This window comes from Notolepis coatsorum (assembly GCF_963971535.1).
Source record: "Notolepis coatsorum genome assembly, chromosome: 7".
Taxonomy (NCBI): Eukaryota; Metazoa; Chordata; class Actinopteri; order Aulopiformes; family Paralepididae; genus Notolepis; species Notolepis coatsorum.
In genome coordinates, this window is record NC_140171.1 from 4,145,948 (window position 1) to 4,170,803 (window position 24,856).

At 42.9% G+C, this 24,856-nt stretch overlaps 1 protein-coding gene across 2 annotated transcripts in view; it reads left to right on the forward strand.

The window, feature by feature from the left end:
- Positions 1-24,856, forward strand: part of pus10 (pseudouridine synthase 10) — a 72,997-nt gene that overhangs the window by 22,585 nt on the left and 25,556 nt on the right. For both annotated transcript variants that reach the window (XM_084318979.1, XM_084318978.1), the window contains exons 12-23: positions 866-1,050; positions 2,230-2,304; positions 4,271-4,343; positions 4,613-5,470; positions 7,123-7,491; positions 12,702-12,788; positions 16,995-17,029; positions 18,902-19,016; positions 19,546-19,607; positions 20,439-20,484; positions 21,645-21,709; positions 22,698-22,783. In XM_084318979.1, the coding sequence (XP_084175105.1) occupies positions 866-1,050; positions 2,230-2,304; positions 4,271-4,343; positions 4,613-5,470; positions 7,123-7,491; positions 12,702-12,788; positions 16,995-17,029; positions 18,902-19,016; positions 19,546-19,607; positions 20,439-20,484; positions 21,645-21,709; positions 22,698-22,783 (2,056 nt within the window). The remainder of the gene's footprint in view (positions 1-865; positions 1,051-2,229; positions 2,305-4,270; positions 4,344-4,612; positions 5,471-7,122; positions 7,492-12,701; positions 12,789-16,994; positions 17,030-18,901; positions 19,017-19,545; positions 19,608-20,438; positions 20,485-21,644; positions 21,710-22,697; positions 22,784-24,856) is intronic.

Here is a 24,856-nt window from a genome sequence, read left to right on the forward strand (position 1 = left end):
GATAACTGGGGTTGCAACAAAAGTGCAACTAGGGCTAAAAACACAATGAAATGAAATAAAATAATAATAATAATAATAATAAATAATATATCCTTCTTAGCAGACTTCTTAGCTTAACATCCCAGGGAACTAATGGGATAACTGGGGATGTTGTTTGGTCCAGACAAGAGTCTCAAAGTCTGGGGTGATGGTAGACAAAGCAACTCTGAGGTCATGCTCAATGTCCAATCTGTTCCTCTGCTTTGTCTTCAGCTGGACCAGAGCTGAGAAGCCACGTTCACAAAGATAGGCAGTGCAAAAAAATATATATATATAATTTTTTTTTAAATTATTATTATTATTTTTGTTTTATATATAATTTTTTTTAGATTAGTCGACTAATCGAAAAAATAATCGACAGATTAGTCGACTACCAAAATAATCGTTAGTTGCAGCCCTAATCTTGGTACATATTATATATATGGTCAGAGGTGTAAAGGTACACGTATCCGTACCGAACCGTTTCAGTGTGTACCGTACCGTACCGAACGGCTGTGTACCGAATGAATACAACGGTATGTTAACCACTAACGACTGCCCACCGGGGGCTGTTTTTTTCACAATCTAATGTAATTATTATTATAATATATATTTTTTACAAGTCTATTATTAATTTCAATATAGAATATTAGTCGACAGCCCTACAAGTACAATTAGTTACTGCACACTACATCACCCCTGAGTGGAACATGGAAAGCCAAACTTTCCCCCCACTGTACCGAAAACCCGTACCGAACCGTGAGTTCAAAACCGAGGTACGTACCGAACCGTGGTGTTTGTGAACCGTTACACATTCACAACATACCGTTTTGTCTTTTTTTAACAGACGAGTCCAAAGCTGTACCTGAACCTGCTGGAGCTGGCGCTCAGCGGCGACGTGCGGCAGAACGAGGAGGAGATCCTGTCCTGCTTCGACCGCGCTCTGACCAGCGCTCTGCCCCTGGAGTCCCGCCTGCTGTTCTCCCAGCGCAGGCTGCACTTCCTGGAGGACTTCGGCAGCGACATCAACACGTGAGTTCCTCCTGGTGACCCGTCAGGTGGGTGTGGCCTGTGGAGGCCAGGTGGGTGTGGCCTGTGGAGGCCAGGTGGGTGTGGCCTGTGGAGGCCAGGTGGGTGTGGCCTGTTGAGGCCAGGTGGGTGTGGACTCTCGGCAGCGACATCAACACGTGAGTTCCTTCCGGTGACCCGTCAGGTGGGTGTGGCCTGTGGAGGCCAGGTGGGTGTGGCCTGTTGAGGCCAGGTGGGTGTGGCCTGTGGAGGCCAGGTGCGTGTGTCCTGTTGAGGCCAGGTGGGTGTGGCCTGTTGAGACCAGGTGGGTGTGGCCTGTTGAGGCCAGGTGGGTGTGGCCTGTTGAGGCCAGGTGGGTGTGGCCTGTGGAGGCCAGGTGGGTGTGGCCTGTGGAGGCCAGGTGGGTGTGGCCTGTGGAAGCCAGGTGGGTGTGGCCTGTTGAGGCCAGGTGGGTGTGGCCTGTGGAGGCCAGGTGGGTGTGGCCTGTTGAGGCCAGCTGGGTGTGGCCTGTGGAGGCCAGGTGGGTGTGGCCTGTTGAGGCCAGGTGGGTGTGGCCTGTTGAGACCAGGTGGGTACAGACCAGGTGGGTGTGGCCTGTTGAGGTCAGGTGGGTGTGGCCTGTTGAGGCCAGGTGGGTGTGGCCTGTGGAGGCCAGGTGGGTGTGGCCTGTTGAGGCCAGCTGGGTGTGGCCTGTGGAGGCCAGGTGGGTGTGGCCTTTTGAGGCCAGGTGGGTGTGGCCTGTTGAGGCCAGGTGGCCTGTGGATGCCAGGTGGGTGTGGCCTGTTGAGGCCAGGTGGGTGTGGCCTGTGGAGGCCAGGTGGGTGTGGCCTTTTGAGACCAGGTGGTTGTGGCCTGTTGAGGCCAGGTGGGTGTGGCCTGTGGAGGCCAGGTGGGTGTGGCCTGTGGAGGCCAGGTGGGTGTGGCCTGTTGAGACCAGGTGGGTACAGACCAGGTGGGTGTGGCCTGTTGAGGCCAGGTGGGTGTGGCCTGTTGAGACCAGGTGGGTACAGGCCAGGTGGGTGTGGCCTGTTGAGGCCAGGTGGGTGTGGCCTGTTGAGGCCAGGTGGGCGTGAGTTCCCGGTGACCAGCTTCAGCCGCGACAGGAACACGATCTTGATTGATTGATCGTCGCGGTCCGATGGAAAGATTTTAACATTCAGTTCTGGTACGTGGATCCCACAGGCTCATGACCGCCTACGAGGAACACCAGAGACTCCAGACGGACGGCGAGCCGGCGAAGAGGAAGGCGGAGAACGGGTAAGTAAGCTCGAGGTGAACTCTGGGGATTTATAATAAAACACAAGATACTGGACAATGATGAGGATGAGTGCTTTGATTGATTGATTGATTGATTGATTGATTGATTGAAAACTTTATTTAACAGATTGCAGAATGGGTACAATACAGTACGGCTCAATACACACAATTGTTAAGGGGATGCAGACCAGAGAAAGACTTTCGTCTTGTTTACATCAGGGTCCCCCGTTTTCAATTCATAGTGGCACACGCAACATACAGATACCGGTATATATCTTGACATTTCTGACATACATGACATACAGGTATACAGTACTGTTACATTTGTGACATACAAGATATGCAAATATACAGTACTGTTATCCTAACAGCAAATCCGAACAGAAAATATATACATACGAGGAGGGGGAGGAAACTGTACATTAGGGGGTGGGTGGGTTTGTACATTTACGGGGGCCATACAGATATATATCATGACATTTATGGTTTTTCTTCACGGTTGCAGATAAAAATTAGGCTACACTAATATTATAGTATATGACTTATCATAAATAAAACATTTATCATAAATTATGTAGCCTGTCTGCATCCGCTTGGCGCTCCATCAAGACGTCACCATCACTTTCGTACCAACAGTGCCCTCATTGGTTTATTTATGTTGACGAAACTGACGAGTTATATTCATTAAAGAAAGTTGATTTAATAAACTAATTTAATCAGACTCATTTAATCAGATTAATCATCACTTTATTCAAATTGGGGATTTAGTTTGAGGATTTTTATCATGATTACGTCATAAAATATGACGACAGACATTCGAAGCTTCGTTCGAATACTTCAATAGAAGCTTTGAATGTTAGAACATGACATCCGGTACAACAGCCCCAGTCTGCATATCTAAGTTTTCATACGCCTCCTCCACTGAATCCTCCCAAGGCACAGTCGGTTCTATAAAATAAACTAACCGTTGACTAGCAGACCATAATACTAAGTCAGGCCTCATGTTAGTGCTCTCTGCCTACTGGCTTAAAACTGTAGTCCAATGCCAACGTCTTCAGTGGAGGACTCGAGGTACGGCTGAAATCAAAGCTGCAGTGCTCACACGTGTAGACGCGGACTGGTTTTATTATTTTGATCATGGACTCTTGCTCCGCTAACTTATTTGTTCTGATTTGTGATTTTAATTCTGTATTTTACTGTTGATTTGATTCTATCTTTTAGAAAAGCCTCAATGGACTGGCCTTGAAAACTAGCACTTGTGCTATAAACACGCAAAACAACACATCTGGTCTGTCCACTGTGACTGGTCCAATGTAGCTGTGGTGTCCGTTTTAAATAAACATATTCATTCATTCATTCATTTATTTTTTTATTTTTTTATTTTTTTTAGTAAATCTTTTTCAGTCATCATCACACACAGTACAATATACATCATCATTTATCTATATTTGATTATTTACAGAGACTGAACAGGTACAGACTGAAGCATAGTGCTTATATGTGCCTGTCCTATATTCTTACCAAAAAATACAAACATTTAGACTCCAAAACAGTATTATAAAAAATATGTAAAAAAAAGAAAAAAGCAAGCAAAACAGTATTATTCACCCTTGTAGTTTTTCAAACGTTAGCTTTACAAAAAAATACAAAAATGTAGATTCCAAAACGGCGTTCTAAAAGAAAAAAAAGAAAACAAAACAGTGTTATTCACCCTTGTAGTTTTCAAAAATAGCTTTACAAACCTTTTTCTTAAAAACCAAAATCGAACGACTCATTCTTAACCGTATATCCGCATTGTTCCACAACAAGTTAACCCCAAATAATAGAAATACACCTCCTTTTAATCCCTTTCTTTAATAGTATCTTGAATAGGGGTTAGAAATAGGAACGATGTAAATGCAGCCGTTGCTTCGTCACCTTCTGCCCCACGTGACCCTGTTCTCCTGGCGTGTCGTCGGCCACACAGGTCCCCGCGGCCCGACTCCAAGAGACGCCGCGTGGACGAGACGACGCCCGACACGCTGGCTGACTTGTGCCAGGTAAGACCTAGCTTTGGACAACGGAGCTTTTATTAACATTATCATTGTTATTGTTATTCTTGTTATTATTATTATTGTTGTTGTTGTCATTTTCACCCTGCCCCACCTCAATCTGTGATGTCAGAGGGGGGGGGGGGGGGGGGGGGGGGGGCAGGTACTCTGACATCACCGATTGGGGGCGGAGCAGAGTGTGCAGCAGAGCAAAAATATCAAACGCTATGGGCAGCGAAATTACTATTAATCAACATGCTGTTTCCTGGACTCTCCAGACCAGGTCCAAGCTGCTTCTGAAGGACAGTCCTGTTGTGAAGATGCTGTTGTCTCCAGACCAGACCAGGTCCACACTGTCTCTGAAGGACACTCCTGTTGTCAAGATGCTGTTGTCTCCAGACCAGACCAAGTCCACGCTGTCTCTGAAAGACAAAGACAGTCCTGTTGTGAAGATGCTGTTGTCTCCAGACCAGACCAGGTCCACACTGTCTCTGAAAGACACTCCTGTTGTCAAGATGCTGTTGTCTCCAGACCAGACCAAGTCCACGCTGTCTCTGAAAGACAAAGACAGTCCTGTTGTGAAGATGCTGTTGTCTCCAGACCAGACCAAGTCCACGCTGTCTCTGAAAGACAAAGACAGTCCTGTTGTGAAGATGCTGTTGTCTCCAGACCAGACCAAGTCCACGCTGTCTCTGAAAGACAAAGACAGTCCTGTTGTGAAGATGCTGTTGTCTCCAGACCAGACCAAGTCCACGCTGCCACTGAAGGACAAAGACGCTCCTGTTGTCAAGACGCTGTTGTCTCCAGACCAGACCAGGTCCAAGCTGTCTCTGAAAGACACTCCTGTTGTGAAGACGCTGTTGTCTCCAGACCAGAGCAAGTCCACGCTGTCTCTGAAAGACACTCCTGTTGTCAAGACGCTGTTGTCTCCAGACCAGACCAAGTCCACGCTGTCTCTGAAAGACACTCCTGTTGTCAAGACGCTGTTGTCTCCAGACCAGACCAGGTCCAAGCTGCCGCTGAAGGACAAAGACAGGCCTATAGTGAAGAAGCTGTTGTCTGCAGGATGCTGTGCGCGCTGTGTGCTCAGGTTCTGCTGTGTAACGCAGCACTCTGCCTACCGACAGTCCTACGAGGTAGGTTCTGGGGATGAGTTTGAATTTTTCGAATAGTCGCGCCAGTCTCCACATTCGATTTTCATGTCGGAATCGGAAAAAATATATATAAATATATTGGGCGTGTAACGGTTAGGGGTGGGGACGATGCATCGATCCAGATCGATATATCGATCTATTATCACCGGAGGGGACACGTGATGCAAGGCTTCGTCCTCATTGCAGCCGACCAGTGGGAGGCATGGCCTAACAACGTTCGAGACAGGGGAGGGGTAGAATTGGACAATACGAAATTGGGGATGGGAGAAAAAAATCGAAAAATGGGGAGAAAAGGTAGATACATTTTTTTTTATGTATTTTTATTAATATTATTGTAGGGCTGTCAACGAATATTCTATATTGAAATTAATAATCGACTTGTAAAGAAAAAGAAAAAATAATAAAATGTATATTAACACATTCCCTGCCACGCAATTTGAGCATCTTATACCACTCTCTGCCAACACTCTAAGTCTATGGAGATGTTCACCTTCTTTGCAGGGCTATAACTTTTTAAATTGTATTGCTAAATTGACATTACTATGGCCCATTCAACATCGATTATCTATCGTTCAGGATGTGGGAACGTTATACTTTTTCATTCATACATTCATACGAAAATACCGTCTAGAATATAAATATGTTTTTATCGTTTTCTGCAGTAATTCCTAGAACGCTAGTTATAGGCCTAAACGCATAATATAGATTATCGATTGCAGTTTATTCGTGATACATGCTATATTAAAAAATCCAACTGAATACGATCCTAAACGTTATGACTCAGCATGCGCGGATGAACGGGGGGGGGGGGGTCGTTTATAAGTCCGTGATCGTCAGTAAATGCTTTATGTAGTACGGGTTGATTTATTGATCAGTTGGTTTGTAAACAAAGAAATGTACAATCGCCTTGAAAATGACGTCAGCGTCCTCTTACCGTTGGCCGACGAGACTGGAGCAAAAAGATCCCACTTATTTGACGGCGATCGAGTCGATCCATTTCCGGTTTGTATAATAATAATAACAGCCCAAATCATGTCGATTATTGAGTTATGGCAGCGATCCATATACACGGTGTGTGTGTTGAGTCCCGCGACACTATGCGAGTGCCGGACGCATTTCCCAGACGCACCGAGATCGACTCGTCCATTTCCGGTTTGGTAACTCGCCGATCATCCACCAGGCGGCAGTATTGAAGCGTTGCAGAGTTGTGCATGCTCCCACTGCATCAGACCAGGCTCCGTGAGGGAATTATGAATAACATGGCGAAAAAATGAAATATGATCTCAATAACGTCGTACGCCGTGGAATGGCAGAATTAGCATGAACTTGAAACACGTCGTGACACGTAAGCCGTTTTCGGCGCTGGATGTGTTAAATTGTGAGAAAAAAAAAACAGCCCCCGGTGGGCGGTGAAGCAAACTAAATTCTTATTTAATACATTTGTATATTTAGAGGCAGCCTAATTTTCATAGCCTAATTGATCTAAAAGATGCACATGCTACTGTTTCTGTTTGTTTATTAAAACCGGTTGATGGGCCAATGCAATGCAATGCAATGTAGGTGATGTGGGATTTGAATATGCGTTCTTTAGGACCCAGTGTCCACGTCGCGTGTTCCCCTCTTGCCTTCCTCAGGACACGCTCAAGGAACTACAAGCGTTCATCGGCGATTCGGAAAACGTCCAAAAATGCCAAGATTCGGCGGTGACCACCGTGCCGACGGAGGAGAACGGCGGCTCCCATGATGCAACGGTGCCACGCGGCGCCACAGTGGAGAATAACGGTTCACAACAAGACGCCACGGTGCCGGAGCTGAGCGACCAGGACCCGCCGAGGAAGAGGAGGAAGCCGGACGCCATGGAGACCGACGCCATGGAGACCGAGGGCCAATCGGAGGCGGGCGCAGCAGCCGTGGTTCCCGTCGACGTGAACGCAGCAGCCGCCGTGTGCGTGGTCTGTCTGGGAATCCTGCAAGAGTTCTGTGACAAGAGCCACGCCGTAAAGGTAGGGCTGGGGGATTCATCGATTTTATCATTTAATTCGAATTCATGATTTTAGGATGTTAAAAAAAAATTGAAAATAGATTTGACAAAAAGAAAAATTATAATAATTTTTTTTTTACATTTTTTTAGGATTCACCTTTTATTTTTACAAAAAGTGATGTTTGGTTAAAGTTAGATTTGTACTTTATTAAATTCTTGTTTGATGATCAAGAGGCACCTTTTATTTGTTTTAAGTGAAGTTTGGTGAAAAAGCAAGTTATTGCACTATTAATCCCAATAGGGACATTCATCTTTGTTTGATCAAGAGTAACCTTTATATATATATATATATATATATATATATATATATATATATATATATATATATATATATATAATTATATTTTTTTTCTTTTTAAGTGAAGATTGGTGAAAGTTAGGTGTGCACTTCAATCCCAATAGGGAAATTCATCTTGGTTTGATCATTCTTTTGTGTCGAATAAAAACAAAGCTTATTATTAAATCGGATGTGGTGTGAAAAAATCTGAGATTTAATTTTTAGGCCATATCGCCCAGCCCTACGTAAAGGTGTGTTCCAGAGATTTCTTTCCCCATAATTATAATTTCTTACTTCAGCAGAAATAGTTAAACGGGCCTGTAGATAACATTCAGCCACTAGATGTCGCACCAGAGCACCAGTCATTTATCCAATCAGGTGTGTTCCATGTGGGGGGGATGGGAAGTAGGGAGAGGATTTATTTTCAATGATAAATTCATTAATCAATAATGTTTTTTGGGGGGAATAGTGATACTAAAAGCTCTGTGGATGCATTAGTTTAAAAAAAATATATATTACTCTACAAAATCTATATCTAGGTATCTATATCACCTATAAATGCATATTTAGCATTGTCATATTCACCACCACATCACAGAAGTGTCGGATCGTACCATCACTGAAATGGGAGAGTTGACCGTAGCTTTTTGTCTTCATGAATACAGATAACCGAGGTAGTGAAGGCTAGGGGTGGGTACCGAATCTGGTACCTTTAAGGGTATCGACCGAATAACGTCGGTACTGCAGAGTACCGATTCACCGGTGCCACATTTCGGTAATGAAGGAGAATGGAGCTTCTTAAGGAAAGTAGACGAGGCTGGTCTTAATCATAGCACAGTACTTTATTCAATTTAGAACACTGAAGTTCAAGACGGAACAGAACAGAACACAACCGGCCGGCAGAAGAAGAAAGAGAAGCCCGGTCTTTCATAATACATTGATATTTATAGACATTCAAGAACAGCTGATCACATGACAAAGATGACCAGTTTAAACAGGCGTGTCCTCCCTCAAATCATACGATCTTACATCATCGGACAAAGATCACGGGCTGTTGACGAGTCCCCCCCCCCCCCCCCCCCCCGGTCCTGATCACCTGGCCTTAATGTTCTGGGTTATGTTACCATGTCCTGCTTTTGTACACATTCTACCTTGACTATTGTTTGATGAAGATGAACACAAACCTTCCCACAGAGGTCTGTGTCAACGTTAATGTGTTACAGAGCTCGAAGGGAAGACGGTGTCCTTACACGACCTTGATATCACTGATTTGTAGATCAGATTATGTAATTATGATCTAATGGTATGGAAACTAACTATACATTTTCTCCAACAGTAATGAAAGACAAAAATTACTTTTTTACATTTTTTAAGTCCGATGACGCCAACGTTTCGTTTACCGCAAAACGAAACCTATGAAGTGTACGTCACGTCAACGTTCACGCGCACAATACGCGATTACCTAGGGTTTGACTTTCTTCAACAACAACAAAGCAGTCGGGACAATGGCAAGCTGAAAACGGTCGCAAGTGTGGTTACACTTTACAAAACTAGATTGCGACAACGCTCACTGCAATATTATATATATTAACAAATTGTTCTAAATAAATAATAATGATAATAAATAATGAAGTTTGGACACATTTCTTTTTTTTTTTAATTTTTTTTATTATTGCAAAACAAAACTTATTAAAAGTCAGTACTCAACACACAATGTATAATGAAACTTTCAGTAAAGGTGGTTAAAATATATGCAAGTACAGAAACAGGATAAAACAAAAATAGTCAATAATAACATTTTAACCGTATACCGTGTATATCCAGCGAAGTTACAATTATATAAATGTTAGTATATAATATACCCCGAATACCTATTTTCTAAAACCCTACACACATATGCTCCAGCTCAAATCCCCCCCTCCCGGACCCCCTCTTGGATAGTACCTCTATTATCCCTCACTCCTAACCAGACATCACCATTATAGGCTAGCTTTTATTCTCTCCACCACTTCTAACCACATTAACATTTTGGATTCATTGAGCCCTAGAATTCTTGCTGTTGATATTTCTTGATATATCACATCAAGATATGTAAGAAACCACACTTTCCGGCACATTTTTTCCGGTTGAAACCAACGTGATGCAATCAGTTTTTTAGCTACTGTGATACCCGATAAAACCAATCTTTTTAGTTGTGGGTTCACTGCAAACTCAAAAACATCATTCAATAGCAATACCGCGGGGTGTACAGGTATATTCCAAAATACGAGTATTGATAATTGTTGGGACACATCTTCCCAGAATGCCTTAACTGGTGGGCAGTCCCAATACATGTGCATAAATGTTCCTTCGTCCCCATTTGTACATTGGGAGCATTTGGAGTTTTGTATAAGCCCCATTTTGCACAGCCTTATAGGAGTCAAGTATGTCCTGTGAATATAGTTCAGATTGATTTGTTGATGATCCGGGTTCCTTGATGTAAGTCGGACATTTGCCCAGGCTCCTTGCCAATCAAAGTCATTTTCCAGGTCTGGTATATCCCTCCTCCAGACATTGTCTAGTTGAAGGGTTTCGTACGAGGACGTTAGTAATTGTGAATAAAAACCTGATACAAAACCTCCCAATGTATTTCTGTCATAGAAAAATTTGTGGTATCTGTGGTGTTCAATTGGTATGTGTAATGGAACACCGTGAGATCTCATACAAAGTTTTAACTGTATGTAAAAAAGCCATGTGGACTCGGTGAGGTTAAACTTTATGCATATTTCGACATAACTACAGAGGCCCTTGTTATTAAAAATATCCCCTAATGAGTGTATGCCTCTTTCTTCCCATACAGGGAATCTTATAGGTCGTTTTCCCATTAAGAGAGCATTGTTATTGAATATGGGAGTGTGATTATGCCATACTTGATTGTTAGGAAATTTCCTTTGAGTTTCCCGCCATGTCCTGATTGCATGGGTTATTATTGGGCCAAATTCTCGCTCACAATGCTTGATTGAAAGTTTAGTGTATGCTATGTCTTTCAATCTCTGTGGGGCTACTATGTTTTCTTCTAATTCTCTCCAAGATACCAAAGCCTCGGGGTCAAACCATATCTTCTTCAATGGTCTTAATGTGAAGGCATTAAAATATTGTAAAAAATCTGGGACTGCCATGCCACCGTCTGCTTTACTTCTCTGTGCGGTGGATCTTTTTATGCGAGGCGGTTTGTTATTCCAAATAAATTTGTATGTGGAGGTTTGTAATCTTTTCCAGTAGCCCTCTGGAGGAGGTAACGGAAGCATTGAGCTGAAGAAATTGATTCTTGGTAATACATCCATCTTAACTATTGATACCCTTGCCTGTACTGAGTTTTTAAGTTTTGCCCACCTGTCCAGGTCGTCCTTGATTTTGTTCTGTATTTTTGTGTAATTGTGCTTCACCGTTTGTCTTATGGTGGGGAATATTTCCACTCCCAAGCATCTGAAATGTTTTACCATCGGTATCGCACCTGGGAGGGTTATACCTTTTTTTGCAGGGGTGTTAAGTGGAAGGAAAGCCGACTTCGGCCAATTTATCTTAAATCCCGATAGATCACCAAAGTTCTCAATCAACTTGAGCAGATGAGGCAATGTGGTGTTGGGGTTTTGCATGAACAATATTACGTCGTCCGCATATAAACTAATTTTTTGTTGTGTGCCCTTGATTACGATTGGTTCTATGGATTGGGATTGTCTTATATATTGTGCTAAAGGCTCTAATGATAAATTGAATAGTCCGGGACTAAGAGGGCAACCCTGTCTGGCAGAGCGTGATACCGGAAAGATTTTGGAGATGATTGTGCCTGTTGTAATCATGGCCGATGGGTCCTTGTATAGTACTTTAATCATATCAATGAAACCTTTTCCTAACCCCATCCTTTCCAATACTGCCCATAGAAACGACCATTCCAACCTGTCAAATGCTTTCATAGCATCCAGGGATAGTATCGCCTTAGGTGTGATGTCCTCTTTGTCTGTATCTAGTACGTGCAGTATTCGCCTTATGTTATCATTGATCAGGCGACCTTTTATGAAGCCTGTTTGGTCCGTATGAACTAAAGACGTCATATGCTTTTGCAATCTGATGGCTAATATCTTAGAGTACAGTTTGACATCGGTTCCGAGGAGGCTTAAAGGACGGTAACTACCGCATTCAGTGGGGTCTTTGTCTTTTTTGTGAAGAACTGAAATGAGTGCGGTATTTTGGTGTTCGATGAAGCTTCCCTCTTTGACTGAGTATAAGATCATATTTAGTAATAAGGGTCCAAATATGTCCCAGCAAGAAATGTACATTTCTGATGGGATACCGTCAATTCCCGGAGCTTTGCCGTTTTTCATTCCGGATATGGCCTTCTTGAGTTCTTCTAATGTGATCGGTACTTCTAACTGTTTAGCGTCTTCATCTGTAAGTTTAGGGAGAGTAATTTGATTAAGATATGTGTCTAATTTGTCCTGATCAAAGGTCGTTTCTGAGTTATATAAATCGGAGTAGAATTCTTTGAATGTATCGTTTATTATTTTGGGTTCTGTTACTAGAGCTTGTTGTTTCCTAATGGCAGTTATATCTGCAAATTTTGCATTAATTCTTAGTCGCATGGCTAATAGGTGACTAGGTTTAGAACCTTGGAAGTACTGCTGTTGTCTAGTGCTGCGTATTTGCAATTCCGATTTTTGTCTGTACATTGCTTTGATCTCGGTCTTTAGAATGTTTTGGACACATTTCTTTACAACTGAGGTAGGTAGATTACTTTTTCAGAGACTAAAGTACCGAAAAAGGTACCGGTATCGGTTCAAATGTGAACGGTACCCAACCCTAGTGAAGGCTGAGAAGTACCAGTTCAACTCGATGTTTTTTGTCTCTTATCAATACAGATAGCAGAGGCGGTGAAGGCGGAGAAGTACCAGTTCAACTCGATGGTTCTGTTCGTCTCTCTGCCCGCTCAGCTTGGTGTCCGAGAGGTACGTGTGTCAAGTTTCAAGTTTCAAGTTTCTTTATTAGTTGTCATACAGAAGTACAGAATACTTTTATACAAAATGCTTCTTTCTGTTACGCTCCAGAGACTGTGCTAGACAAAAAAGATAAGTATGAAATAAAATAAGTATAGCATGTAAAAAATAGAAGTCACGTACGTAGACACAAGTGTTCAGTATGTACATATGTACAATGTTCAATGCAGAATAGAAGTAACTTGAGTTACCATACAATATACTATGCAATATACTAATATACAATATAGTGCAAAGCAGAAATGGGATGAGGTACAATTTAGGTACAATTTACAGTAGGTGTACTGAGGTATGGGTTGTAGTGCAAATTCTTTACCAATAAATATAAAGTGTGTTTGTGTGTTCTAAAGTGTGTAGAGTGGGTGCTGCAGTGAGTTGTTTGTTTAAAGTGAGTGTGTGCGTGTGGATGTGTGTGCTGTGTGCATTTGATGGTTGTTGCATAGTGTTTATTGTTCGTTGAGCAACCTGATGGCCTGGGGATAGAAGCTTCTTCTGAGTCTTTCTGTGCTTGCCATGAGACTCTGGTATCGCTTGCCTGACTGCAGCAGTTCAAAGAGGCAGTTGTTTGGGTGCCTAGAGTCCTTGATAATTCTCTTAGCCTTACCCCTGCACCGCTTGTTGTAAATGTCTTGGAGAGTGGGAAGCCCCCCTCCAATTGTGCGCTCGGCTGAACGGGCCACTCTCTGTAGTCTGCTTGTGCGGTGCTATTCCCGGACAAGACCTCTTCAAAGTACTCTTTTCAAAGTAGTAGGGCTGTCTTAAATACTTCGAAGCTTCGTTCGATGGGCATGGGATTTGAATATGAAAATAAAATTCGATTATGTAAAAAAAAGAAAATAATAATAATGAATAATTTTTTTTTCTTTGCAAAATCAACTCTGCCTCTCTTTGTTAACTACAACAAGCAATGCTGTTTGTTATTTAAGATGAGGTCGGACTCGGCACTGACAGATTTGTGTTCATTGTGCTGCTTTTATAAAGCCTCAAATGACGGCTTACAATATTTCATGGAAGCAAAGTGTTTTGTTTGTCTAAGATTTAAAAAGGTTTAAACTTTACAGCACTGACAAAGTTGAACATTAAAATAAATAAAAGAAATAAATATTTCTTTTATTTAAATAAATATATTTAATTAAAAAAAAATTATAATAATAATCTTTTTTTATAAATTTATTTTTATTTAGAATTAAAATAAACATAAAAAAATATATATTTAATTAAAAAAAAATTATAATAATAATCTTTTTTTATAAATTTCTTTTTATTTAGAATTAAAATCGAATCTCGGCCCCGAAACTTCGAATTCCAAAAAAAATTATCGAAGGTCAGCCCTACAAAGTAGGAACTTCATTTATTTCATAATTGAGTACCTCGGATGAAGAAGCATATGAGTCTGTTTTAAAATGTTCAGAGTAATGTATGTTAGAGTGTTGTGTTCATTGACTTCATTCATAGTAAAAGACAGTAGAGGTCGAGTACTTTATTATCTAAAGATGCTAAGTTAGTGTTGTGTTCACTCATAGTTAAAGACGGTAGAGGTTGAGTAGTTTCTTAGTTGAGTAGTGATTTAGATTAACTTATCAACTCTAAATACACGGGCCGTCTAAAACATTTCAAAACGGACTTATATGGTTCTTCAGTGCAAGGGTTCCATTATTAGGGCTAATAAAACATGTTTTATTGTCCTGCTACTAGGGCTGACCCCTATTAGTCGACTAATCGGTCGAAAGGAGCCGTAGTCGACTAGCCAACCTCTTAGTCGAATACAAAAAAAATATATAATATTTATAATTTTTTTATCATCATTCTTTCCAAAAGAAGAGAGGCCTAGAAGCGTGGCTAACGCTAATGGCACGCATACCAGAGGCTAACTGCCTACGAAAACAGGCACAGAGGCAATGAAAGTGGATTTCACCCATCTAATGAACACACTAGACTAGACTAATATCAAGATGTATCCATCAGTGGACCAATTGTCCCTGGTCGTGTCTTGATTGTTTAAAAAAAAATTATTGTCAGGGCGGCTGGGTGGCGTAGCGGAGATTGCGCTCGTCACCAATGCAAGAGACTCCGGTCTCGACTCCCCGAGTCAGCATTGCCTGCGGCTTGGGCCAGTCGTCATACTATCTCATTTGGCAGAGTTTAGCGGGTGGAAAGTCGATGGATGGTAATCTGGACGTTGTGGACAGCGACTCCTACAGGTCGGTTGGGTGACGCCTGCACAGCAGAGACGGGAAGTAGCGGGGGTAGTGTGAGCCTCCCACGCGTTACACCTTGCCACTGAGAGTCTGCGCTGTCTGGTGAAAAGATGCGACAGGCTGCCTCCTCGTGTACCGGAGGGGACACGTGATGCAAGGCTTCTATCCTCACTACAGCCGACCAGTGGGAGGCATAGTCTAGCAACGTTCAAGACAGGGGAGGGGAGAATTGGAGGGGAGAATTGGCAATACGAAATTGGGATGGGAGAAGAAAATAGAAAAGAAGGAGAAAAAGTGGATACAAAAGAAAATATATATATATATATATGTGTAACTGAGGGGTACAATTCCCTGACTGTATTACTAGATATGATACTTACTACCACTACCTTTGTACTTAATATTCGGCCACCCAGTACACGGCATAAATATATTATCATGAACACTCTCACGTAGATGAAACGGATCCAACACAAATGTACGAATTAGAAACAGGTCTTTATTTCCTACACAGCGATGGTGTGTAGAATAAGCACTTAATCACTTAATTACATTTATGAATTGAAATAGTATGCACTTTTATGGCAAGGAGTATTCGTCGGTATATCAATAGAGAATGTCCAATCTCTGAAGGCGCAGGTGGCAAACATACGACCTGGAATAGTTAAGGAATAACAGCAATGATACTTTAATGATTATAGGCTGGATACACTAGAGGGGGTTAATCCGGTCGCTTGTAAGCCGACAGGAGTAGGAGGGGGGGGGGGGGGGGGGTAGAATCCGGCTGCCTCGTCCGGCCAAGGGTATCCCAGGTGAACCCACTGTAGTGCCGTTCAATGCGCCGGCGATCCTTGGACCACAGATGAAAGCAGGTGGACTCTTTGTGGGCCGGCTCTCTCCGGTCCACGGGGGAGAGACGTGAAGAGACCTCGTCTTGCAGAGCGTCTCCTCACCTTGCGTCCTCTCCAGGGGGGGGGGGTTCCAACACACGGCAGTGTCGGGGGTCTTTATCCATGGAATAATCAAAGTATCCAAAGCATAATCCGTGCCTGGGAAGGCGGGCTGTCGTCGGTAGAATAATCCGGTATACAGGTCCACTCGCTCGTCGGCTCTGGGGCTCCTCGGGTGCAGCTTCACATAGGGTCAACCACCCTGGGTAAGCAGCCAGTTCTCTGCCCGAAACGATGGGGTACTGACTACGGTAGTATTCTCACCGCACGAAGCACTATATATTAACAGACTATTATTAGCTTAATAGACTACGTCCAACTCGACGATATAGTGCCAAATATGACTATTCAAATATTAATATACACGATGTCTCAATACCGATGGTAGGCGAACTTGGCCTTACTCCCACACGTGGCGTCGCGGGGAGGCTTTACGTCTGTGACTCTATTGGAGGGTAAGAAACTGGACTGAAAAGAAAGTCCTACTTTAGTAGCGCAGTATATATACGCACTATGAACAAATAGTCCCATTAGTGGTGCGGTAGCCAAATTCCTACGCGGAACTAGGACTTGTTCGTACATGTCGAGCGGTACGTTTGAACTGGGTCTGAGGGGTATGGCAGCCTGGCACCAAGGTCTCGACCAATAGTAGAATGGAGACTATTATGGGATGTTCAGTAGGCTAGAATGGATATTCAATGCATATTGTACAAGGAATATACAAGGGATATCAGGGAATATTAGAGAATATACAAATACAATTAAATATATATATATAAATAAATATATATATTCGGTTTAATCTGGCCCTTCACAACAATATGTATTGTCGTTTTTATGACTTTGTGTGTATACTGTATTTTGTATTTCTTTTAGTATTTCTGTTTTTGTATTGTACAGCACTTTGGTACAACTTCGGTTGATTTTAAATGTGCTATATGAATAAAGTTGACCTTGACCTTGCATCGTGGTACATTAGTAACGGCCATTGTTGCTACTTTATCCCACAGCATTCCTGTTGGCTACATGTGAAGAAGGAAGTGAGGTAACGCTGCTTCCTTTAACCCTTTCACTGCCGCACAACAGCAGGTTAACCCTTTCACTACCACACTACAGAAGGTTAACCCTTTATTATCACACTACCGAGACCTCTAGGCAAAAGAGCTCCGCTTGGTGTAGCACACTTTGTTTACATTTGGTTTGTTTTGGTGTGATGTGTGGTTTTGTGAGTTTAGTATCTTATTATACTGTGGATTTCTCCAGACCTTGAGCCTGAGGTGTGACGCCAGCAGTAGCACCCCCCCCTTCCCCCTTCCCCCTATCCCCTATCCCCACTCAACTCCAACCCACGCGACAGGCAAAAACCAAAGAAATTTGACAAAGTGTTAATACCAAGCGGGGCTCTTTTGCCTAGAGGTTGCTGTATGACGGCATTACAGATTCTATCTTTAAGTAGGATCTATTTTGTCCATATAAATTGAATTTGATTCATTTAGTAATTAACGCTTTAAACCCTGGTGGATCTTGTCTTAATGTGTTGAGAGCTGTGATGTCATCATGTTATGCTAATGCCATTACATCACCGTTAAAACGATATACGATCGCCACCTTATGGCTATTAAAGGTAACTGCGCATTGTTAAAACATGACTGGTAAGAGAAAAACGGAACGTACATTCTGGTGCGAGCAGTAGCCTGGTTGTTCACACCAGCAGTAGAGCAGTAGTCTGGTTGTTCACACCAGCAGTAGAGCAGTAGCCTGGTTGTTCACACCAGCAGTAGAGCAGTAGCCTGGTTGTTCATACCAGCAGTAGAGCAGTAGTCTGGCTGTTCACACCAGCAGTAGAGCAGTAGTCTGGTTGTTCACACTAGCAGTAGCCTGGTTGTTCATACCAGCAGTAGAGCAGTAGTCTGGTTGTTCACACCAGCAGTAGAGCAGTAGTCTGGTTGTTCATACCAGCAGTAGAGCAGTAGTCTGGTTGTTCACACTGGCAGTAGAGCAGTAGCCTGGTTGTTCACACCAGCAGTAGAGCAGTAGCCTGGTTGTTCACACCAGCAGTAGAGCAGTAGTCTGGTTGTTCACACCAGCAGTAGAGCAGTAGTCTGGTTGTTCACACCAGCAGTAGAGCAGTAGCCTGGTTGTTCACACCAGCAGTAGAGAAGTAGCCTGGTTGTTCACACCAGCAGTAGAGCAGTAGTCTGGTTGTTCACACCAGCAGTAGAGCAGTAGCCTGGTTGTTCACACCAGCAGTAGAGCAGTAGCCTGGTTGTTCACACCAGCAGTAGAGCAGTAGCCTGGTTGTTCACACCAGCAGTAGAGCAGTAGCCTGGTTGTATCACCTTGCGCTGTATCTCTGCCCCCCCTCTCTCTGTTTCTCTCTCTCTCTGTTTCTCTCTCTCTCTGTCTCTCTCTCTCTCTCTCTCTCTCTCTCTGTCTCCTCTCTCTCTCTCTCTCTCTCTCTCTCTCTCTCTCTCTCTCTCTCTCTCTCTCTCTCTCTCTCTCTCTCTCTCTCTCTGTCTCTGTCTCTCTCTCTGTTTCTCTCTCTCTCTGTCTCTCTCTCTCTCTCTCTGTCTCCTCTCTCTCTCTCTCTCTCTCTCTCTCTCTCTCTCTCTCTCTCTCTCTCTCTCTCTCTCTCTCTCTCTCTCTCTCTCTCTCTCTCTCGGCCCGACTGTGATAAAGAAGCGATATTTATATAACATCGTGAAAATGTATTGTATGATTTTTCTACACATTTTCACTGTGTAGCCAATCACCATTCATATATTTTGACATCATCCATCCATCCATCCCAAACAACATTAGTTCAGGGTCTGACTGACGACGGGGTTCATGATTATTAAAGCGTGTCGTGTGTAGTGTGAGGAATAAACGCGTTGGTTTATTTAAACGACGCTCGCCGGCTGCCGTCGCTCCACAGAGAGAAGAGCATGACCCTGGGCCGCGACGACGTGGTCCTGGTGAAGGAGGCCTTCAAGTGGATCCTGCAGGGCCTCGTCTCCAAGGAGCTGGGCGGCGTGGACGTCTTCTCCAAGGTGTGTGACCTCGTGACCTCGTGGGAAACAACAGTAGGAGGGGACTAGAGATGACTACTAATAACAGTAGGGTGCTAGAGATGACTACTTGCTCTGTACAGTTTCCTCCCCCTCAAATGTATATAATATTCTCTTTTAGAAACTCTTGCCTGTAAATAAACAGTACTGTATATTTGTATATCTTGTATGTCATAAATGTCTGGAATGTAACAGTACTGTATATCCGTATGCCGTGTATGTCATAAATGTTATGATGAATTGAAAATGGGGGACCCTGATGTAAACGAGATGAAAGTCTTTCTCTGGTCTGCATCCCCTTAACAATTGTGTGTATTGAGCCGTACTGTATATTGTACCCATTCTGCAATCTGTTAATAAAGTTTTCAATCGTTCAATCAATTAATCAATCAATTGCTATGTAAATAACAGTAGGGACTAGGGATGACTACTTGCTCTGTAGATAACACATTGATAACATATTGATAACATATTGAATGACATCGTCTCACACCTGCCTCGTGTGTTTCAGAGTGAGTTTGAGGTCGGTGTAGGATACACTCACCAGGAGACCGAGTCTGACTGCCATTTCCTGTAAGTTCCTTTCTTACATATAATATCTCGATAACAAACTCATCACGTCTGTCGTATAGAAGAGTATTATAAGTATTATACAACATCAAGGACCTTGAATCCTTAAGATAAGGTATTGCTATTTTTTCATCTACATCATTTCATTGAGCTGCAATTAACGCAAGGATTCGATGTCCTTTGATGACATCACTGGTGGCCATATTCAAACAAATGTACTCTCAATAACTAAACAAATGTGTGCAAAACTGCTGAGTTTTTGTATGTATGTATCTATGTGAGATTATGTGCAAAATAAATCGGCATTGTCTTTTGGTGAAGTGCCCCTTTTTAAAGGTGCTATAGAGATAACATTCAGCCACTAGGTGTCGCACTAGACCACCAGCATGTCATTTATCCACTCAAGTGCATTCCACTTGGGGGAAATGGGAAGTAGGGAGGTGATGCATACCTGCAACATGTAAACATACATTTTTGACCCGTCAATAAACAAAAATTAATGATTTATTTATTAGTAATTAATAAATATAATAATAATTCATTATGAATTCATAAATCAACTATTTATTTGGGGGAAAAGCAATACTTTTATTCTGCACCTTTCTAAAAGTAAAAGTAAAGTAAAAATAATTAGTCTACATAAAAATGTTATCTATAGCACCTTTAAGTAAATATTCAATTTCGTTTTTTGGGTGAAAATGATTAATCGATAAAATAATCATTGAATGAGAATCGATTACTTAAATAATCATTAGTAGCAGCTCTACAACCAACCAAAACAATGATTCTATCTCTATCTCTCTCTCTCTCTCTCTCTCTATCTCTCTCTCTTAGTGCACCAGCGTGTCCCGACTGTTTCAAAGCTACCAAGAACAAACAAGTAAGAACATTATTGGAGAATAGTGTTTGAAAAACCAGTGGGAATTCTGTTTTGTTTGAATACTTCAGTTTAACACTTTCACTGCCCAAGCTGAATTCCTTTTTACCTCCTTGAATGCCCAGCACCACTTCAATGTTAACGTTAATATCGCCTAATCTATGTTTTAAATTATGGCTATGTGTCTAATCTGCCCGTCGCTTATCAAAGACTCATTTTCCAGTCAACATTGTCGTAGCAGATTGTTTTTTTATCGCTTCATTTCCGTTTTCTAGCATTTTGAAAAGCACTAGTTTTCACGGAAAAAAGAAGACATTCCATGATAATCGCCCTTTACTGGAATATTCTAGAACGTAGTAATTTTTCGGCCCATTCACGAATCGCCTTCAAACAAACGCTAGATTATCTATAGTATACGTGCACGCACGCACGCTCTGGCCGCAAGCTGAAAATCGATTCTCCTATTACCTGACCGCTCACACAGTCAATCAGCCATATCACTTTTTCTCCTTATTTTTCTCCCATCCCAATTTCGTATTTCCAATTCTCCCCTCCCCTGTCTTGAACGTTGCTAGACTATGCCTCCCACTGGTCGGCTGTAGTGAGGATAGAAGCCTTGCATCACGTGTCCCCCTCCGGTACACGAGGAGGCAGCCTGTCGCATCTTTTCACCGCAACAGCTCGAACTCTCAGCGGCGAGGAGTAACGCGTGGGAGTCTCACACTACCCCCGATACTTCCTGTCTCCGCTGTGCAGGCGTCACCCAACCGACCTGTAGGAGTCGCTGTCCACAACGTCCAATCCCCACCCACCGGCTTTCCCACCCTCTAACACTTGCCAATTGTGTTAGTATGAACGACCGGCCAAGCCGGTAGCAACGCCGAAAGAGCCGGGCTCGAGACCCAGTATCTCCTGCGTCAGTGGCGAGCGCCTTGCCCACTGCGCCACCCAGCCGCCTATTCTTATTTTTTCTATGATCTGTAAGGTGACCTTGGGTGTCCTGAAAGGCGCCACCAAATAAAATGTATTATTATTATAAGACAATAGGATCAATGACATCATAGGGAAGTAAGAAATAGAACTAGGGTTTCAAATCTGAACTATCCCTTTAACAGTGTTTGTCCCCCCCCCCCCCCCCCCCCCCCCCCCCCCCCCTCCGGTAGTCCATCTTCACCAGGGCAGCTGTGGTCAAAGCCTTGGAGAAGATCTCGGACCAGAGTTTTCTGAAGTAAGAACCTACTATTTAATACATTAGGAGTATAATACCGTAATTTCTCTAATAGTAACCCCGGCTTGTATTTGTTTCAACTGTAGCGGGTACCAGGCTTGTATTAGGAGGAGGCCTGTATAAGAGGGAGGCCTATATTTCAAATTTTCAAACGGATCATAATGAATAAATCAACATTTTGTGTCAGTTTGAACCCAGTAAAATGTACTGGGTTCATTTATTGAAACCAAGTACTGTATGAAATAGTAAACAGTGCAATTACAGGTGGTCACTGGTCATTTCAACGTTTTCAAAGTGAAATCAAGTAACTAGCTCAGTATGCAGCTCAGTATATTAGTAACCCGGCTTGTATTAGGAGGCCGGCTTATAATTGCTTAGCTCAAGAGCGCACCGGGCCATTAATAGAGACCCGGCTTGTATTTGAGACCCGGTTACTATTAGAGGAATTACGGTAATACACATTAATTGTTTGTCCATCTGTGTCATATTGTGAATGGTAATACACTGTTTAGTTTTCTAAATTAATGACAAAATGTGAATATTGTGGGATCCTTTTGATATCGTTAATGGTAATACTCAATTTAGTTTTCTAAATGAATGTGTTATCTCTCCCATATCGCTCAGCCCCTACAGCAGTGGTCGTCTTATAGAGGGATGAGTCATATTAACACATTTAAATAGGGACGTTAGATATTGGCTTTTTTTACCGATATACCGATATTGTCCAACTCTTAATTTCCAATACCGATATCAACCGATACACCGATATATGCGGGGTTCCCCCCCCCCCCCCCAAAAAAAACGAAATAATTTCAGGTAATTAACATTACATATCTCTTGTCGTGGAATTAACACAACATTATGCATACTTTTGACAATAAATAAAAAAATGTACTGCCAATATCGGCCGATAATATCGGACATCCCTACACTTAAATGATTAATATATCCTTGACATTGATTGACGGATGTCTTCTCGACCTTTCAGGAACTCCCCCTGTCCTCCCAGGCGCCCTGCCACCAGGTGCGCGGCCCAGGACGTCCTGTGCACCCACGTGTCCATCTTTGTGGCAGGTGAGACTCTTTATAATGAACCGAAAATTATTATTTTATAAAAAGAAATTATAAACGTTTACATTTTCTATTTTTTTTTTTTGTATTTTTAAATATAAAGTTTGCCAATAGGGATGCAGCAGTAGTATTGGCAGTGGTAGTAGTCGTAATAGTAATCCAGTATATATATTTATTTTTTTCTAAAAAATTAACCAGTTCAACACAGGTAACCACTTTTGCTTCATTTCTTTGATGGCTCAAATGTCTGCTCTAGTCCAGTCGATTTTGCGATTTGAGCACAAAGTTCATCATACTGTAGATCTAGCCTATTTATTTTGCTCTCAAAAGTGCACCAGATTGATGCGTTTAACTTTAAAATGTACACAAAAAATTTTTTTCTGGGGGGGGGGGGCATGCCCGCGGACCCCCTTAGAGGGGCCGAGGTTCACCCACCACAGTCTCGTAAAATCCTGTGGGAAACACTGCACATGCACAACTAAACCTACGTTCTGTTATTATTTCCACAAAATGGTACATGGTGCATTTTAGGGCCGTCCCCGACTAAGGATTTGGATAGTCGACTATGATTGGCCAAAATTTGCCGTTAGTCGACTATTGGTCGACAAAAAAAAATAGTAATATAATTTTATAATGGAAACAATATCCCAGAAGCAAACGGCATCCTCCATCCTCATCCTCCTATCTGAATCACCCCCCCGCCCCCCCTGTCTCATCCTCCTATCTGAAGCACCCCCTCCCTCCCATCTGGTAACCTGGCCCCACCCCTCCTATCATGTATAAATATTGACATATGCCATGAATCTGGGAGCTCTTTCGGGATCCCCCCCCCGGTCAGGTCCCTGTTGGGTCTCCTTAACGCGCAACGGCCCGGCCCCGGGGCCCTCTTGAGGATGATTTGCGCCACTTTGCCGACCTTTCTATATATATAGAGAGAGAATTAAAGCCCTATTTGTTGCCTGTCGATTGCCGTTTCAGGCGACAAAATCCGTTGAGCGGTTCTCGAGTTACATGCCGATATGCGAGTCGTGCGCCAAAGTACACGGCAGAGTCAGAGTACCACCCCTGACTCCCGGGGCTCTAGCCCTGTCAATCATTTGGCGATCTTGAGAAATATTCGACAGGGTTGTAGCCAATGAGTGTGGCTTTCCAATGATACCCCACGTGGGGGATGTGCGAATCGGGGATCAAGGTGAAAAGTCACGAGCGAAAACCGGAAGAGAAAGAAACGCAGAATGAATTAAAGTCAATGAGGAAATTGTTTACTGGAGAGCTTTTCTTTCTTCTCCAGTTTACCAAAATCGCTCCTAATCACTAATTTCTGAAATTTGGACATGTACTACATAAGACTTCAGGCTATGGACCCAGTGTGTTTCCCAGCTCATACCAATTTCTTTGGAAATACTATATTTGGATATTGCAACTACTACAGAAAAACGCGAGTAACAAGTTTTTCTACAACTCAAGTTCAGTATTTCATTAGCACTAAAAGTGATCTTGGGCGGCTACGTGGCGTAGTGGGCAAGGCGCTCGCCACGAATGAGGGAGACGCTGGGCTTGCCTGTTCGAGCCCAGCGCTCCACATTGCTTTCAGTTTAGCTGGTCGTCCGTACTAATACACATTGGCCGTATTAGGGGGTGGGAAACTGATGGGTGGGGATCGGGCGTTGTGGACAGCGACTCCTACAGGTCGGTTGGTGCGCCTGCACAGTAGAATCAGGAAGTGTCGGGGGCAGCGTGAGCCTCCCACGCGTTACTCCTCGCCACTGAGAGATCGAGCTGCGCAGGTGAAAAGATGCGACTGCTGTTACCTCAAGTACCGGAGGGGACTTGTGCTATGTATGACTTAGTCCACATTGCAGCCGGCTTGTGGGAGGCAAGAAACAGCGTTCGTGACAGGGGAGGGTTGAATTGGACGATACGAAATTGGGATGGGAGAAAATATAGAAAAATGGGAGAAAAAGTGGATCAAAAAAAAAAAGCACTAAAAGTGATCTTTCTCTATTGTATCATAAGCTTCAGAATGTCATCCTTCAAAAGAGACCAGGCTCATGCATGTGCTATAAGTATAAAGTA